This window comes from Aptenodytes forsteri, unplaced genomic scaffold, assembly GCF_000699145.1.
Source record: "Aptenodytes forsteri isolate BGI_AS27 unplaced genomic scaffold, ASM69914v1 Scaffold93, whole genome shotgun sequence".
Lineage (NCBI taxonomy): Eukaryota > Metazoa > Chordata > Aves > Sphenisciformes > Spheniscidae > Aptenodytes > Aptenodytes forsteri.
In genome coordinates, this window is record NW_008794665.1 from 6934173 (window position 1) to 6953093 (window position 18921).

General features: G+C 39.8%; 1 protein-coding gene across 1 annotated transcript in view; it reads left to right on the forward strand.

The window, feature by feature from the left end:
• NPNT (nephronectin) overlaps positions 1 to 18921 on the forward strand; it is a 69090-nt gene that overhangs the window by 30227 nt on the left and 19942 nt on the right. The window contains exons 5-11 of the mRNA XM_019470555.1: positions 2219 to 2311; positions 4267 to 4359; positions 9766 to 9885; positions 10721 to 10840; positions 15985 to 16119; positions 17340 to 17462; positions 18521 to 18541. Of these exons, the coding sequence (XP_019326100.1) occupies positions 2219 to 2311; positions 4267 to 4359; positions 9766 to 9885; positions 10721 to 10840; positions 15985 to 16119; positions 17340 to 17462; positions 18521 to 18541 (705 nt within the window). The remainder of the gene's footprint in view (positions 1 to 2218; positions 2312 to 4266; positions 4360 to 9765; positions 9886 to 10720; positions 10841 to 15984; positions 16120 to 17339; positions 17463 to 18520; positions 18542 to 18921) is intronic.

An 18921-nucleotide genomic window follows, 5' to 3' on the forward strand; every position in this document is an offset into this window, starting at 1 on the left:
GTCACCTCTAATTAGACTTGGGTTTATGATGTCAGGAAGATGAGAGTCTCAGTGTCTAAATGAGCTCTTACACAAAGAAGATCTTTTTTTTCTGTTTATGACCATAGTGATTAAAAAAGCAGTAATTGTTTCCAAGTACAATGTTCTAGAAGTTTTTCATGATGTATCAGTTGCTCTTCAGTCAAATCTGTCCATTACCCAAGGGCGTACTTTTTGAAACATACCTTTTAGTAGTCTAAGCAGCCCCCTTTCCTAACGCTTTAATTGAGAGGTGTTTCTGAATCTGAATCCCATTTCTTTGTTTCTGGACAGTGTTTACTGGAAAAAAAAAATCTTGCATTAACTAGAAACATCCCTCTCTCTTGCCTTTTAAGATATCCCTTACAACAGTTTTCAAAAAGAGACTGCACCATCGTGTTAGGAAGATCTGTCAAGAGCTGTAGATTTAAAATAAAGTTTTATGTTCTTAGGGGATATCGCTGGCCATATATATATTAAGAAAAAGTTTAAAGAAAAAAGTGCGCTGATAATAAAGGGCAAATGCAGTCCTATAACTGGAGCAAACTCCTTCTACGCTAACAGTTGCTTCTGTGGATGCATTTGTGGGAATTGCTGATTCTGGATGCTTTGAATCTTATGGAAAAGATTTTAGAACATCAGAGATGTATTTGCATAGTTCTTCCACAACCAAAACTAATCTCTTGTGCCTGTTTTAATTTTGTTTAATTCAACCCTGTTGAACAGCTTGGCTAGAATGCAAGCTACATTTTTGAGGGCCTTATAACAGATTTCTGTTAAATTACATCCTTAATACATCCAGTTTTATGATACAGCCTGTTGTCAGATTAATTAATATTACATATGGATCTAGTTAGTTACTTTGCAAATTCCAAATGATACTGTTAGTTTAGAAAATGAACTTAAAGCCAGAGTAAATAGTAAATCCTGATTACAAGGTATTCAATTTATGCCACCCTCTGATTCCTATCTAATTTGTGTCCATCTTGCTCAGTAAGCTCACCAGAATTTTGCATTTGCATTTTGTCATATAATGATAAACAACATTTTAGAGCATAGTAAATACTTTAGTTTTCCAGTAGGTTGAAACAGTATATTTAGTAATAGAAAGACGTTTCTAATAAAAAAGACTTGGAAATGTTGTTTAAAATTTTCAGCTGTAAAATGGTTTCCAGAGTTATGCAGGACTCGTTGCTCTCTGAAAATATTCCTGTTAGCTAATCCTACATCAGTAGAAATACATTTGTGCATTAATTCTTATATTTCTTCAAAAGCAATGCTTGTTTTATTACTGAAGTTTTAAAAGTTTGTTTTATTAATTTTATTTGTGTTATATTGAGAGAGGTACCAAAAAATGGCTTCCTAACTATTATTTCTTGGAGTTCTGTATTTATGCTCCATTTGGTGAATTAAAAAATACCTGGCAAATTTGACTCTGGAAGCCGAATAGACCGTAACTTCACATTCTGAGACTATATCTGTACGGCAGGTTGGGTAATAAATGCTTGAAATGTTCTGAGTAGAAGTGACTTAGATGTGTGCAGTGATAAAGCAGCATATTACAGTCAGTGTTGCTTTTGCTTTTACCCAGTCCTTTTTTCCTCCAAAAGAAAAAAAAATAAAAGTAATTCCCATGCCAGAATCCAAACACCTGAAAGGGAGAGATTCAGGGAAAACATTGCTTAGTAAGGGGGTAAAGAGTGTTGCCTTATAGTCATAGAGGAAAACGGTGAATGCTGGGATCTGTGCTGCTGCCTATCAGTGACTGAACTATGGCTTTGTTTGTATGTCGCCTATGACATTGGTGTACGCATTTTCTGTATAGCTGGGGCATATTCCAGGTTTACCAAATTTAATGGCATGAATCATAGTACATACATACATAGAGAGAGCGAGTGAAGGCACAGTGCCTGCTTGCTAGTTAGGTATTAAAAGGATTTAATATCCCAGAAACAGCACAATGTAGTGCTGTACAAAAATAGACTACTAACAAGCATCTCACTCTTCCCACAGGTATTGGGGTGGTGGTTATTTTTGAAAGTGCGCCTGATGTTTTAACAGTGGTATTTGACGCATATAATGATGTTGAAGGGAGGAACGTAAACGATGCTATTTGTTAGGTCATTGCCATTTGTTTCAAAGTAAAGTGCTGTCAGCCATGACTGGAGTGGAAGAATAATGAGTATTCCTCTATTTGCAGCTGTATGCCAGCCAGGATGCAAACATGGTGAATGCGTTGGGCCAAACAAGTGTAAGTGCCACCCAGGATACACTGGAAAAACCTGCAACCAAGGTAAGAAAGTGAAGTCCAAGACATAGAATTTCTTCTTGAAAGCACAGAAGTATTGTTGATCCCTCTCCCCCCAAATGCTGTGTGTGTCACCTGCGATTATAGGGTAATGAACTCATATACCAGGTCTGTTACTGCTGTAGCTATTCTGACGTTGGGACTGACATTTGTAGAGTCCCATGTGTGACATGTTGATTTTAGAGTGAATAATTTTCTTTAAAAATAAATATATATTTCTTTTCAGATTTACTAATCCTTCCCAAAGTGATGTGGAAATGAATGTTGTATTTTTCAGTTTTAAGTTTCATTTATTCTGTCATCTCTCAAATTATCCTGTCTCCTTTTCCCTTTACTCTGGGCTGACATTTTAAAGGATGGGTTGTTATGATTTTATTCTTCTACACCTGTTTTGGTCAGTCTGGAACTTTTTTAGAAAACAGTGCAGTGAACTAACAGTTGTTACATGTATATGTAATAATTTTTATATGTACTAATTACTTTAACAATATCAAAAGAATGCTGTGCAAATTGCTGGAGGCTGCAGTCTTGAACTAAACTACTCACTTTCCGCTAAACGCTAAGGAAGGAAAAAATGTGGTGATAAATGATTAAAGGAAGGCAGTATTGATCAACTATTCTTGCATGGTATTGGTGGCAAAGTTGCCATGGCAGATGTGCATGAGGTTTCTGGGATGCCTGCTGACTGTGGTGTCCCAAATGTACGCCAGTTCAGGTGACTGCAGCCTGTATCTATTCTATTATATGGTGAGACCCTTGAGCTGTTCCTGGGATCAGGGTATGCGTTCTTGCCATGTGCTGATTCCGTGTTAGGATGAGACCTGAAAGTGCATAGTGGATGCAGAGTCTGCTTTTTCTGGGAGGAAATTCAAATCGCACAGGATAAGTGTGAATTCTGTTATTACACCTTAATATAGCACCTGTCCTGTTCAGTCCGTGGGCCATCTATCTCATTTCTGTTGTAGAATAATAATTAGTAATAACAGAAAGTAATGGTGTTGGCAGAAGAAATGGTGGAGTTCCCCTGCAGAGGTGGAAGTCTTTCTAGGATGTGTGAATGGTGCTGGGCTATAAAGTATGCTCAGATTCTTGGTGAATGGCGTTCTTTGAGTACAGGCACTGATAAACAGGCTCTCCATCTTATGTGTTCATGAGCCTCGTGGATCAAGCCGTATTCCAGGGACCAATCCAAGAGAAGAACCCAGCCTTATAGCAGAGCTGTTGAACCCCGACTGTGTGATGATGCCTGAATGCTTGTCCTTTTCCAGTGGCACTGCAGCTGCTGTGGCAATCTAGACCTTGCTTTAGGTCACTCAGAAGTTAGGATTAGCTGATACTTCTTTTATTATGTTGCTATCATCAGCAATTAAATTGCAGTGATTTTGCACAAGAGCTAACCATGTACTCTCCCCACAGTATTCAAGTCTCCTGAGCAGCTTTAGTGTTTCCCTTCTAGCTTTTTGATCCAGGTTTACAGCTGTAACCAGTTAAGAAAAAAGCTGAGCAACTTTAAAGAAAATACTCTGTGCCAGCTTTCTAATCTATAGTGATAATAACGGAACTAATACTTCTTTCAAAATGTGTTCATCGGAAAATTGATACCTGCTCTTCAATAAGATCTATGTTCACAGACAAATACGAATAGTTGAAAACTTGTGATTTTTGCTTGCAATCTAAAGCATATGCAGGTTAACTTCGTGTGGCTGGGAAAGGTTGTCTTTATGCAAGGAATGTAAGGCTGCTTTTCTGTAACTTACTATCCTCTTACCCTGTTTGTTCCAGGAACATGGTGCAAAGTTTGCGACTTTCTCTTTTCATAATGCAATTCTTGTCAGCACTTGAGAGATTTTGTTTGTTTGTTTGTTTAAATTATGAAGTAATGCATATTACAAAGATCTGGTAATTTCATTTTTATTATGCCTTCTTCCTATCCTGTGAAGATGAGCAGCTATATACAAGTCCACCTGGTCAGAGCAGTGAAGCACTTCTATTCCGCCCCCTGGATCATCACGCAAGAAATATAGCATCAAGGGGTGAGATGGTCCTGTATTTCAGGTGGCGTGCTCCTTCTACCTGCACGGCTTGAAACAGTAATACAATTTCTTGCAAAGGGGTTGGAGGCTAATAGACCGATGGCTGTGATGCAAAAGTTGAACCTGCAGTGTCATTAGCATGCAGAACAAATAACTGATTTTATTTCCTTGATGCTGTGTGCCTGTATTCTGAAAAGGCTTGACTCTCCACCATACTTATGGTTGTAACTTGCTTTTGTTTCTTTCCTCGCTCTTTTTTCAGGGCCTGCACTTTTTATTTGTTTCTGAGTTCCTTTGTAAAGTGAGAGCGATGGAAATTGTTTGCCAGGTTAGGTAAAGACAAAACTGTGATTTACATAAAGCTGGGAGTTGAAGAAAATTAGGATTCTTAACTTCTGCATTTGGCAGCTGTTGATTAATCAGACTAAGTGATGTGAACAAAACTCTTCGGGTGATGCAAATATCCTCTCATAAGTTTGACATGGTAGTGTGATGACAGTTGCTGGAAATGAAAGCTGATCTACTGTTTATAGTATGGTGATAACAGTTTAATTTTTAACTTGGTTTCTGGTCCCTGGCTTTCTATTTTCAAAGTCTGAGTAAATTTGGTATTGAATATTTGACCTCTGTGTTGCCTGATCCAAGTTAATAGGCAGAAAAAGTCTGAGTGCTGGAGTCTTCTGCAGAAGCTAATTAAAGAAAATAGCAGAGTGTAGTATTGCGTCTTCCTAGGGATAAGTGCCCCTTGTTAAGTGTGCACTGAAGTCGGTCATTACCCAAGATCATGTGTGGTGCCACACAATAGTCACATCTGGATTTGCCAGCATAGCGTGCTCGTCCTTTCCTTGCATTCACATTTTCATTTCATTTCTTGAAAAATAAAATACTTGTGCTCAGCAGCCTGCGCTTATGTTACAGACCTGCTTTCCATAGTGCCCGAAACTGTCAGTCTGCTTTTAGGTACAGTACTGTCTTACGTTATTTTGAAATTAAGAATGCTGGTTTTGCATTGACTGTACAGTTGTAGGCAACATGGGAATTTAAGTGGCTGAACAATTAAATTCTCAAGTGCAGGAGAGTGAGTGGACATTCCTGCAAAGACATTAAAGGGGTTTGTTAAACTTTTTAATAGTGTTTGGCTTTATATTTTGAATTCCAGTGTGAGATTATAAGTGACTAAAAGAAATGATGATATTTTACTAAAAAGAAGAATGATGTAAAAGTGTTATTTTTATTACCCTTTGAGTTTATACATTTTAGCTTTAAATTTTTTTAGAGGAAACTTCTGCTGTTTTCTTATTTCCTCTTTCGATGCATAGACATTTATACTGAGATGTCTTTATAGATGTTGCTTGAAATACAGAATTGATAAGTAACCAGCATTTGTTCGAGTTACGTTGCTACGGCTGATTTTTTGACTGCTAACATTAGCCTGAACCTGTTCTTGAAAAAATAGACCTTACTTAAGGAACAAGAAACACACAAACAGATAGCAGGAATGTTTCAGTGCTCCCCGAGTCCATGTGCAGTGCATCCAGACCCTTCTTAGGGAAGCATGCTGTTACAGATTATGGGTGCATGGAGGTGGATCAAGAGAGCTGTCAGCATATTGACACAGGCCTTTATGTAGGACCTGCCAGTAATCGTACGAGTAGTGCTTGTTGTGCAGTTTCCGAGTATGTGCCCGTCTGCGCTGGTGAAAAGAAGAAAAGTTACATTTTGGGGAAAATAAGATGGGCTGAGCAGCATGCTCTAACACACCTAACCTATTTGCAGGCTGGCTTCTTTCTTAAGCAGCCACAGCACTGCCAGTACTTGCTTTCCTAAACAGTAGCATTCATTCTGACTCCATAAGCTTAAAAACATCTTTCTCTCAATAGCTAATTTCAAAGGCAAAAGTGAAAACCCGTGACACATGAGGTTTAGGTTTAAGTGGAGTTGTGCTAACAGCCTATTTCTGCTGCCTTGTGACCTTAGCTTTCTGTTACGTCAGCCAAGGTTAAAAAATTTGAACTTTTTCAAGGCACAAACATTTTACTTTCAGCATGTTTTTTAACATGTGAATCAAAAGCTGATGTTGACAGCATTTGTTCACAGGCAGAAATAGATTGAAGCGAAGACAACAGAAATAATTTAGTCAAAATTCCACAAACGAAAAGCTTGTGATGTGATATCCTAATACAGTTGATTGCACCTACTTTTTAAGATCAGGTTATTCTCAGAGTATGTTACTAATAGCTGTCTATTTGTCAATACCAGAGCTTTCATTTCTGTACTAAGAATATTTTGTACCAAATGGTGGTGTAGTATTCAGAGTCCTAAAGAAAGATCCAATTATTTAAGGCTCATAATGTAATCTATACCTTATGCAAGATGGTAAACTGAGAACAGTCATAAATTCTTACCATTTTCAACTTTGGATCTGTGGTTGTAGCTCTGGAAATAAAAGCGAGACAGTTCTTAAGGGTAAAGTCTTCAGGAGTATCTGAACTTAGGAGCTGAAGTGCAGTGGGATGTAAACACTTGAAGTTAACACAGGCACTGTTAAAATCCTGCCCTGTCAGCTTAATTTCAGCATTACTTTTCCTCGTTCTGTCCTTACTTCTAGTTAAGTATTTTATACTTACCTCTGTTACGTATTTATTATTATTATATTTAAAGTGATGCTTTTTCTACAAAAGAGGAAGAATACAGAAATTTTAGACTTATAGAACTTTTCTTTCTCTTACTTCAAAATGATTGTTGTCCATGAATCTCAGAATAGTCAATAGTGTGGGTTCTGTGGGGATACTTTTATGAATTGAAATCAAACTCTAACAGAGTTTTGAATTTAACAATGACTTTTTTTAACAGACGTGTTGCATGTGTAATAAATATGTTAATGCAGCTATAAAGTCTGTCAGGAGCTGTCTAATTGTAGTAAGTTTTACAGACAAAAGAAAAAGCAGCTTTTTGTGCTGCCCAGAGAAGTTTGCCTCCCAAAATGCAAGCTTTCACCTGTTTATTATTGAACATTTTTATGTAAAGTTTTTTTTTTTTACACAAAGATTTTCACAATGAAAACTTGCCCTTCCCCTCTAGCATAATCATCTGCTGCTTTTCCATTTTGACCTATGCACGTACTCTATCAATAGTCACAACTCTTACCTGAAGATCCTGCTTTCACAGTAGAAAACGTACATCTCTTCTGCAGCTGTTTCTCTCAAACCCAGCAGGTACACTCCTGTGATTGTGGCATTGGTGCCTGCTGGGAGAAGTATGTTCTCCTAGCAGCTCCAGGAATGTTTTCAAACTCCCAAAGAGTGAGAGTTGAAAAAGGATGCTCTTTCTGCAACGCATGATCTGCAGGAAGACTGTGGAGATGGTCATCACTCCTTGTTTGTCAGGCACAGGTCCAGCCCTTATTTTGGCAACTTTTTCTCACTGAAGTCCTGCCTGCACTCACCTGGCTTCCTCGCCACTCTAGGAGCAAACGTTTCCCTTCAGGCTTCCTAGAAACATCTTATTCAGCCTTCTGCAGGAAGAAAGGGAAAATTATGTCCCTTACCACTACCCTCTCGCAGCAGAGGGGAGCAGGAAGTATTCTTATCCCTAAACCTGCTGCTCTTCCCGAGGCCCTGGAAAATGAAGTAAAAAAGGTCATATCCATCAGTTAGGAGAAGGGTTGTGGGGAGGGGCAAATACCTGTCTGCATGACGCTCACTCTTCCTTGACCCCATAAAGATGAAAACAAAGTAGGTCAGAAGACAACAGATTTAATGACACACATAAACACTCTTAAGAATTACTGACTTCATTCTAACCAGAGGTATATTTGTCTTTCTGTTTTAACGTCTTAACTCTAAGCCTTCACATCTAGTCCTTAGAAAGCATGCGTGTCCTTCTCAGCTGGCATTTTATAAGGTGGCTACTGTGTTTGTGTGTCTACCACACAGTAGGAGCCCCAAGGCTTACCTTTCTGCTACGTGAATTAGGGAGTGACTTTTGATGAGAATGTGCTTAATAGTGGAGGTGGCTCTTTGAAAAGTTCCTGGAAATAACAGTGACTCTCTTACTGTAATAGACCTCCAAACACGATTGTGCAATATTAGAGATGAGGGTCGGTAACTCAGTTGTTTCAGTACTTGCTGGCTGGATTTGTGAATAGATTTATTATTTTCACCTTTATTGTCATCTTTACTCATCAGTACACAAATAACTAAGTAAAAAGTTATTCTGGTTTACCCAGGTAAAACCAACGCATATTCTTGGAAGAGAATTCTGAGGGAAATGCTCACTCAATCTTCACTTCTTGTTAGAAGCCTTGTCTACTAATATGAAAATTGTAGGCTGAATATTTTCAGTTTAAATTGTGAATTCTGTATTAAATTGTAAATCTGAAATAGTAACTTTCATGGATAGTCCTTGACAAATACCACTTTTTTTCCCAGTATTTCCTAGATGGTAAGGAATACATTTTCTCTGTGAGATTGTTTAAAGTAGGTTAGCATCAGCCTTCCTACCTTCCTCTGCGAGTAATTTTGAAGCACGATAGTGAATCACTGGATCGCTATCAGAATCACTGATAGTGATTGCAGCAGTAACATTTGCTTTCTCCCTCCTCTTCAAGAGTTCTGGCTGGTCCTGGACATGGCATCAACATGAGTAGTGGCAAGATGTGGGCAGCCTGAGCTTGTGCATTATAGAATCATAGAATATTTTGGGTTGGAAGGGACCTCTAAAGGTCATCTAGTCCAACCTAATTTTCATTCCCTAATGAAACTTCTGTTGGCACTTAATCTAATGCTAATACTGTCATTTCTGAAAGGATATCTGTGAAACAGAAGAAAACATGGCAAGATGGGCAGCCTGAGCTTGTGCATTATAGAATCATAGAATAGTTTGGGTTGGAAGGGACCTCAAAAGGTCATCTAGTCCAACCTAATTTTCATTCCCTAATGAAACTTCTGTTGGCACTTAATCTAATGCTAATACTGTCATTTCTGAAAGGATATCTGTGAAACAGAAGAAAACACGTCGCTTGGCAGGAGGGGTGAACAGTGCTTCATACAAGATGTTCTGGATGCTTGCTATCAGCTGGACTGCATATAAAAAGCTAATAGCCATGTTTTTCCTTCTTTCTCCAGGAACTTCCCTAATGAAACTTCTGTTGGCACTTAATCTAATGCTAATACTGTCATTTCTGAAAGGATATCTGTGAAACAGAAGAAAACACGTCGCTTGGCAGGAGGGGTGAACAGTGCTTCATACAAGATGTTCTGGATGCTTGCTATCAGCTGGACTGCATATAAAAAGCTAATAGCCATGTTTTTCCTTCTTTCTCCAGGAACTTGAACTAGTAGTTTTTTCACACATACCTTGTATGTTTTCTTTTCCCACCCCCTTCCCTTGCACCCTTCATTTCAGATCTAAATGAGTGTGGACTAAAGCCACGGCCGTGCAAACACCGGTGTATGAATACCTACGGCAGCTACAAGTGCTACTGTCTGAACGGCTACATGCTTATGCCAGATGGAACGTGCTCGAGTACGGCAAGGCTTGTTGCTTGCTTTTTTCAAGCTCCTCAAGATCCCTGCTTGGGTTTCCCTGGGAAACTTTTATGAAATGAAGATGAGTCCCAAAGTAAAAGATTAATCTTGCTGGAAATTAGGCAGTTGCGCAAGATGAGCTGCTTTTTTCTAATGAAATTAGGCTTAACAAAACAAGAGCAAATATTTTGATTTTATTAGTTTTATTACAAGTTTCCCCAGAAGCATTCTTCAGTGCTGTAAATCACTGTTAATTTGCCTTCAAGGACAAGTGCTTGCAGTTTTCATTGCAGCAAGACACCTGCAGTTCTGCTGTATTATGTCCTTATGAACGCAAAATCATTAAAGCTGCAGATGTTGGTTGTTTGACTGGTATAAAATTGTACTGTCATCTCTCTGGAGATGAGGTTTCTACTTGCTCCCATAAAAGTGGATATTTGAGTGTCTGGACAAGAGAGAAGGGGAGAGAAATTACCTTTAATTAAAGATGGTCCTATTTTAAAATGGCAGTACTGTCCAGGAGGGTTTATAGTACATACTGGGCTTTATATTCCTCATGGGGACTGCATTCCATGACACAACTTCCTACAACTGTGGTGGTTTTCTTTTTTTTTTTTTTTTTTTTCCTTTTCTTAGAGATGCAATTTGTGGAAAGAAAAAATTTACTGCATATGCATTTGCTCTTTAAAGCCTGAATGGATACCTGTCAAATTCAACAAGCATTTTTCCACTTCTATCATAATGATACGACAACTTAATTCTCCAAAGTTTTTAGTCATTTTCTGGTACTGACCAGAGTCCTTATCTAAATATGTTCAATTGTTATTCCCTAGGTGCCCTTTCTTGCTCGATGGCAAACTGTCAGTATGGCTGTGATGTACTGAAAGGGGAAGTACGCTGCCGCTGTCCTTCTCCAGGACTGCAGCTAGGGCCTGATGCCAGGACTTGCATAGGTAGGTGATCAAATGTGGATTTAATTCTTTTTCTGCAAAATGTTTTTATCCTTACACTGAACACGGTTCAAGAGAGTTTATCAGATGTATTTAGAATGCATCATACATGGAATTTAAAGACGTTACTAATGAGAATTGGGATAGGCATGTTGCTCAGGTGCTCTCAAGTGGTCTGCATCAGAGATCACCAGTGTTTCCCTCCAGTCCTGCAATTTTCATTGACTGCTTAAAACTCGCACGGGCTGCTTGGCATCCAAGCCCTCAGCCCTTACCACTCCTGTTACTGGGTCATTTTAAACTATTGCTAACAGAGACTCCAAAATACTTGCCTGCATAAAAAAAGGAATGGGGAGGTCAGCTCTCCCTCATACCCAGCAAGGCGGTGCTTAGGCTCAGGGAGTAGAGAGGTAATTTGTGCAAATCATTGAGATTATACTGGGACAAGGTGAAGGTCTGTGTGCATTCCCAGTATTAATGGGATTGAAGCCACTGCCTTTCTTCCATACTGCGAAAACTCCAGGTTAAAATAAACTCAGGAATTCAGACTGTATAAAAGTGAGATGTTTTGTTCCCACGTTCGTGAACACAGAAAAGGTGCTTATGGTTAATCAGACTGTATTGTGCCACACTGTACTATGGTCTGAAGAAAAGTGTGATGTGTGATTTCATTAGTCATTAACTATACATCCTGAGTGGATATGATGCTCCAGTGATTTTATTATTTATATCCTATGCAGTGCTACAGTTCCATAACCAGTAACAACACTTGCACTGAAAGAACGTAAGAGAATGTGGATTCCCTAATTATCCATTTGGGTATCGTGACTGTCTACAGGGGAGGTGGTTCTCCAAGTGGCTGACCCACGCTGACGAAGAATTTGTTGGCAGAGCAAGGGACAGATTCTAGATCTTCTGATGTGAGGAGCAGGCTCAGCTCTAAGTCGGAGGCTTTCTGAAGTGCATGGTTGGCACGTCTATGTATGCAAAAGAATGGGTATAACAGGAGGAAAAAAAACCACCATTGTCACATGCTGAAGAGATTGAATTGTGATTAATCACGCTGTGGACTTTACGGCAGACAGAGATCTTTGGAAGAGACTTGTGTCATGCCATAGTGAGCTGTGATTTTTAAGCACAAATTCAAGGAAGTTATACCAAGTACAGAAATTTGATAGAAAAATACTTGCAAGATTCTCCTAGTGTGCATTTTTATATTCAGGCAAACTTCATACTTTGAAATAAACAAAGTGCACTTTTAATGCCAAAGACTAGCACTCAAACCAGTTGTATGAAGCACTTTCAGTTCTTCAGTGTAGTTTTCAAAAAACCACTTTTTTTCCCAGAAAGGTGAAGAACTGTGTACCCCCATTTCAGTTGGGTGTGCATCATTCAGATTAATCTCATAACCTGTTTTTAAAATTTTCCACAAAAATTTCAGAGCAGCCTTGTACAATACAGTGAAAGTAGTCACAGCAAGAGACGTCTGTGCTTCATGGGTTATAACATGATCTACTCCCCTTTTTTGGTAAGAAGTGATTGTGACACGCACCCTTTTTGTGTTGTTTCTCTATCGAGTTTGAGTTGTACTAAAACCAGTAAATACCTCCAAGCATTGAAGCTATTTGGAGCTAGGACTGTGCATTTTCCTCACATGTGTACAAGCCTATCACTGTTGGGGAGGTTGTCAGCTCCAGCGAGGGTCTGGATTCTGCTGCAGCACAAATAGAAGTGTAGTGGATGGTGAAAAAAAAAATTGAAGTGTGCATTGGCTGCAGCTCATGAAATCCTTGTTTGAGGGGAGTTTGAAAGACAGCTGGGAATGTAATGCTTATTTTTAGCACAGGTGGAAATTCCTCTAGGCATTATTCTATTCTTAGTTTAACCCATGCTGATCATTCTCTTGTTAAAACATTCCTTCCAGATAATAAGTATAGAGCCACCAAACAATTTGGCTCCGAAGGTAAACAATATAAACTAAGTAACAACAAAGAGAAAAAGAATTCAGCAAAGTATTCAGTGAAAATACAGATTAATTGACTAATTAATTGATTAATGACTCTTGAATCAATAAATGAATCAGTGTTGCCAGCTTTTTGGATAGGGATTTTCATTTAATGAAATTAGCAGTATACACATTTCAGCTTCAGAAGGTCTGAAATTATTTGAGGACTGAAAATAATTATTTTCACTGTAAAATAAATTCTTTCTAGTTGTTTTGGTTGTGTATAGAAACTTGAAAATATGACTTGTAAACTTAAAAATCATACTATTTTTAAATCAATCTCATAGTTGTTTAGTGCTTGAGTTGGCAATATGGTCATACTGACAGCAGGACAGAAGCAAGACTTTGTAATTCTCCTTCTCTGTTGAACACTGACCATCACACGTATTAGGTGCTCTCTGTATTATGTGTCTTTGGAGCAGCTCCCTGGCGCTAAGTCTGGGCTTGCACCTCCACGGCAGACCAGGCTGAGATCAGAATACAAATCACCCCTTCATGCCCTCGTTTCCATAGGAAGCAGGCGTGAGCCACAGCATGTTGCAGCAGGCAAAGGGAAACGGCCTTACACCATTTGGGCCCAGGTGTGAATTGGTATGGGTCCATGGACTTGAAGGAAGCCGCCGTCACTGTACTATTTGAGAACTGGAGGAAACTAATCGTGAGCACTTGCATACCAGCTTCTAGGTGGCGATCAAAAAGTGTTTTTCCCAGTAGTAACAAGCATCCACCCACCTCTCATACTAAATGCAAGCAGTGGACTGTTACTTTTTTCCATTATTTTTGTGCCAGTTTTCAACAGTGTATTGATTAGCAGTTCAGTCCTGTATCTTTAGGATGTATGACTGCCTAGAAAATTAAACGATACTACTACAGTGCTCTCATCATGTAACATACTTCTTGCCTTATGGGAATTTGCAAACACATGAATAGGTACAGGGGGAAAGGCAGGACAAGCTACATTAGGTTTTAAAGAACATAATCCCTGCCATGATGAGGTATATTCAGTGGCTAATCTTTTTCTTACTGAATTGCTTTTTGAAGTTGTGGTTTAAAGATAAAAACAACAACAAAGAACCCCAACTAACTCACAGTAATCAAGAGTCTGAAATTTGCGGCCTTGAAATAATATTTTAATAAAGGGCAGAAAATTGCATCTTCTAAATTAAATAACGGTAAGGAACATGGTAGAATTTATAAAACTATAAATAATGTACTCAAAGCCTAAAACTTTAATAATAGATTCAAACCAAGAGCCAGATTTATAGGGAGATTCAGGCATGTGGAGGGGTGCCCAGTATTGGCCTCGTTTTCTTTCTCATTCAGACCTTTACTGCGGCATTGCAGAAGTGCTCCCGACTGAGAGCTGCTATGTCAGAGCAGTCTGATGGGCCAGGAGTGTTGGGAGCTCAGGGGTTGAATCCTTGCTGTCCTCAGTAATTCTTCATGCAGAGTGGGACAGTGCCAGCAGGAGGTACTGGGACAGCCCATCTAGCCAGTAATTCATGGCTTTAGGTCACTTTTGGCTGTGGGAAACACAGCTTGGAGAATTTGAAGCTACATCTCCCCTGCCCTAACTAACCAGCATTTTTGTGGTAACGTTTTTACTGTGCTGCGCAAGAGACTCAGGCTTCTCTCTGTCTTGTTCAGACCTCTTTCACAAGCAGCAGGGCATCTATCACTCGGCTTTGTTTTGCACTCTTGACACCTGCAGCTGAAGTGCTCCTTTTGGGAGAAGAATTGCGTGGAGAGCAAAATCTTGCTTTCCTGATAGAGCTGCAGAACAAAGGCTTGAACTGTGCTCTGTAGATAACCAACAAACATCAGGAGTGGCGTGCGTCAGAGGCAGCCATGTGTGGCAGGCCTCTACCTCAGTGGAGAATTAGGGTTCAAGCACTCAGCAGGCTTCAGCTCGGTTTCCAGGGGCTACAAAGTGAGTGGTAGCGCAAGCAGCTTTTCTGTATCAGCCTGACCTCATCTGAGAGTTTCCCAGACACTGAAAGCAGTGCTGGGTGAGCATCGGCTGCTCCCTGGGCCCCTGCCTGGCTTGTTAGTCAGGATGAAGAACAGCATCTTCTGGGAGATGAGGGGCATCAGACACTTACTCAGCATCACCCATGTCTTCCCACTCCTCTGTCCTTGCCTGGATGTCGCTTGCTGAAGCACTGCTTCAGGTCCTGCTAGGAGCCCCTGGCAGGGCAAATGGGAGCCATGTATCTGAGAACCTCAGAGATATTTTAAGGTCACGTAGGTAACCAACCTCTGTGAAAGAGGGGTCAGCTACAGCACAGGCACTGCAGGGTAAGATTGCAAAGAGCAGGTGCTCAAAAAGCATTTGGCCTGTGGTAACTAACTGGTAGGAGACCCGGAAATACTGCACCCCTGGCATTAGCTTGACCTCTCTTTGTTTAGAGCAAGTCCTGAACAGATGAAGGTTTCCTGGTAGTCTCAATGGGCAGGTCATGGATTAGGGACACCTGAGATGTTAAAAAAACAAACCGATTCCTACTGCAGGGTGATGTACTTTGAATATGCACGTATGACCTGTGCTACAGGAACAATATTTCAGGCATGTTTCAGAAAAAGAATTACTGGGGTAGTTTTTATTATTATTACTTGTCTGTAAATCCAGGTGCTGTCTTTATAACAGGCAGGGCTTAGTGGGACAAAAAAAGTTATACAAATAACACAAAATAGCTTTTCTTCCGACAAATATCATTACAGTTTTAAGGATGAGTGTTTTGAGGCCTTGAAGAAGCTGTCATGTGTTCTGTGGGGAGTTAGAGAACGTCTCCTCTCCAAGGGGAAGGGTACCACGATGGCAAGAGCATACAGCAAGCATTCCAAATTCAGTAGCCATGCTTGTTATGCCAGTGCATTTGTTTTCACTCACAGTATTTGTAAAGGCTTCTGGCACAGGAGGCATAAAAATTTGGGTGTGTGACCAGGAGCTGAACTGAGATGGTACAGCCAGAAGAAGTGCTCAGGTGTTACTTCTGGCTGACCAGTTTGTAGCCAAAAGGACTTTATCAAAAATCCTTTGGCTATTCTTTAGCTTTTCGTGATGTGAAACCAGTTTCATTTTGATAGTATAGATTGTATTTTAACTGCTATTAAGAATAATACAGTTCCTTTGTTTCCACAGATATTGATGAATGTGCTACTGGGAGAGTTATCTGTCCACGATTTAGGCACTGCGTCAATACTTTCGGAAGCTACATTTGCAGGTGTCATAAAGGCTTTGATCTAATGTACATTGGAGGCAAATACCAATGCCATGGTAATAACTTATTTCTTACGTGCATGTAATAGAGCTGCATATTCTAAACTGAAGTTAATGGTTTAAAGAGGAATGTTTGCTTATTATGGCTGAAAATGTTGAAGCAGGGTGTTTTAGGTTGCACTGCATCTGTATTTTAGGAAAGAGTGGATTGTAGAAATAGACTGTGAAAAAGAAAGCATATATTTGGCCCCCATTCTTGTAACCGGTTCTCCTGTGGAAGCTAGTGGGAAAACAGAGCTCATGACCCCAGGAATTCCTTTCCAAAGCCTTTGTCCCCACAGGTTTTACTGTGCACAGGCAGTTGTAGGTTTGGAGCAGCGTATGAGGTTCGGCTATGTCTGAGCTGTAACGCAGGTGTGCTCCGTAGCATGCCCCAAGATCCAAGATAAGAAAATGTAGCTAGAGCACATCCCAGCTCCTTCCAACCCAGGCTGCCCAACTTTCCTTCCCCTGAAGACAGGTGGCGAAAAGGCAGTCTGAATTGGGAAATAACCTGTCTCTGTCTGGACATGAGACTGGAATGCAGCTGGTGTATGCCCTTCAACAAAGATGTTCCCAGGTCTCACTGTCTTAGTTTCCCAGGGCCTCAACTGGTTATGATCCTTTCACTGAAAAAAGGACCATGTGGAGATAATGAGGCATTGCTTTATGTTTGTTTAAGTATATTTTTTTGAGCGAAATCTCTATGCAGAGCACTGGAGATTTTTGCTTGCATCACTAACAGCAAACATCGAAATGCCATATAAGATGTTTGAAGCAGTTTCTAGTTGATGTAGAAACATCTATACAGATGTATAATAGAGGAAGCATTTTATGAAAAAACAGTTTAATATCTGTGTGATTAAGAACATGCATATTCCTACACTCAGTTTTTCTTTTCTTATCATGTCACCTTTAAGAAGTGGTTATTAAAATTGTGATCTTCATGATCTTAACTGCAGTCTACCCGCAGCACATCGTTGAAACTGATGCTAAGGTATAAGCTGAGCAATACCAGAGTTGCATAATAGTCCCTTTTACCCTGACGTTTGTATCACCGCATTGATTTGTGACTGTCTATCTTCCTTTTCCCACTGGCAATTGTTTTATTAAATTTTTCAAAATTAATAATGTTTTCCTGATGACCATACTACTGTTTGTGTTTTTGCAGGGATAAGCAGAAAGTCAAGTTTCTTTGATGTTAATGATTTTTTTTGTTATGTAACTTTCTGTTGCAGATATAGATGAATGTTCCCTTGGCCACCATCAGTGTGGTAGCTTTTCGCGATGTTACAATACACCAGGATCCTATAAATGCAAGTGTAAAGAAGGGTACAGAGACAATGGAACAAACTGCATACGTATGTAATGCTCCTTTTAAAAAAGGAATTCTGAAAGTAAATGTGTCCCATGTTGTAAATTTTGAGATACAGCACTATCAGGCTCAGTTTCTCTTAACTTTTTTTAATATTTAATAAGAGGCCAGGGAATGTAGTCAGAGTTTTCTGAGTCTTAGCATGCCTTGGTAAAAATACCTTTCCCTGAGACATTTTCATAATTAGAAAGAATTTCACCTCTCCCCATTCACAGTTTCATTCTAGAGATTGCTTCAGGATGAGAACAACTGAGTAAGCAGGCTAGGTCTGGTCAAGCAGTACATATTACTCATACCTGTTATTATGTATGCTCTGCCACTGGCCCATTTCAGCAGCTCACTCCATCCACTCCCCACTGCTCCCCAGATGTGAGCAGAGCCGAGAGGGAGGATTTCTCTGGAAGAATTCCCTGTTGGAGAATTCCCTTCCTCACCTCTCTCTTGGGAGAAGCAGCCGTCCCCCTTGGTACAGAATAGGCCATTGCAGCTCCCCCACATTTGACATCCCTCAGGACTGTGGAGCTCTATGACATCTGCTGAGCCTTTTCGAGGACGCTGTGTTCATACTTGGGTTCTAGTCTTTGGTGACTCACTGATCTCTTTAAAGAGCAGTACTATTGCAGACTTGTTTCCTTTGGCTGTAGCTGTCATGGTAATGTGATCTGGCTAAGGCAATCTTTCACAACCTGAGTGCTTGCAATTATATCTGGACACACTTCACATGTGTTACTGGGACATAGTCCTAAGGTGCATTTTATATTTTAATATACCATAATTTAAAAAACGCAGGGTATTCAAAAGAATAGTAATAAACAGGCGGCTAGAGAGAAAACCTTTTTACCTGCTATCATCAAACAATTCATTGTTTAACAAACAGTAGTTCTTCATTTTAACTGTGTGTTATACTTGAAACACTTGTACACAAAATATGTGACTACAGTTCTTATTGGGGCTTTTAAGATCTCCAGTGAGATACAAAAAGCTTATTAACAAACAGAAAATTATAAATAACAAAACAGATGTTCTTGCGTTTCACGTCTGCAGAAACTCCCCTTGTGGAACCAAGTTAAAATTTGTTGTCCTTTCTTTAGGAAATATTGGGGGAGATGGTACTGTAGGCACTGTCACTGTGGTGTAGGTGGTGCTCAGTTCACTTTCTCCTTTTTGTGGAGGCTGAAAAAATGCCATTTACTTAGTTTCCTGGTGTTTAGCAAAGGTAAAGCCTGGAGAAAAGGAGGCTGAGGGGATACTTAGTTTTGGTGTTTAGCAAAGGTAAAGCCTGGTGAAAAGGAGGCTGAGGGGAGACCTCATCGCTCTCTACAGACAGGAGGTTGTAGCAAGGTGGGTGTTGGTCTCTTCTCCCAAGTAACTAGTAACTAGATATGGCCTCAAGTTGCACCAGGGGAGGTTTAGGTTGGACGTGAGGAAAAATTTCTTTACTGAAA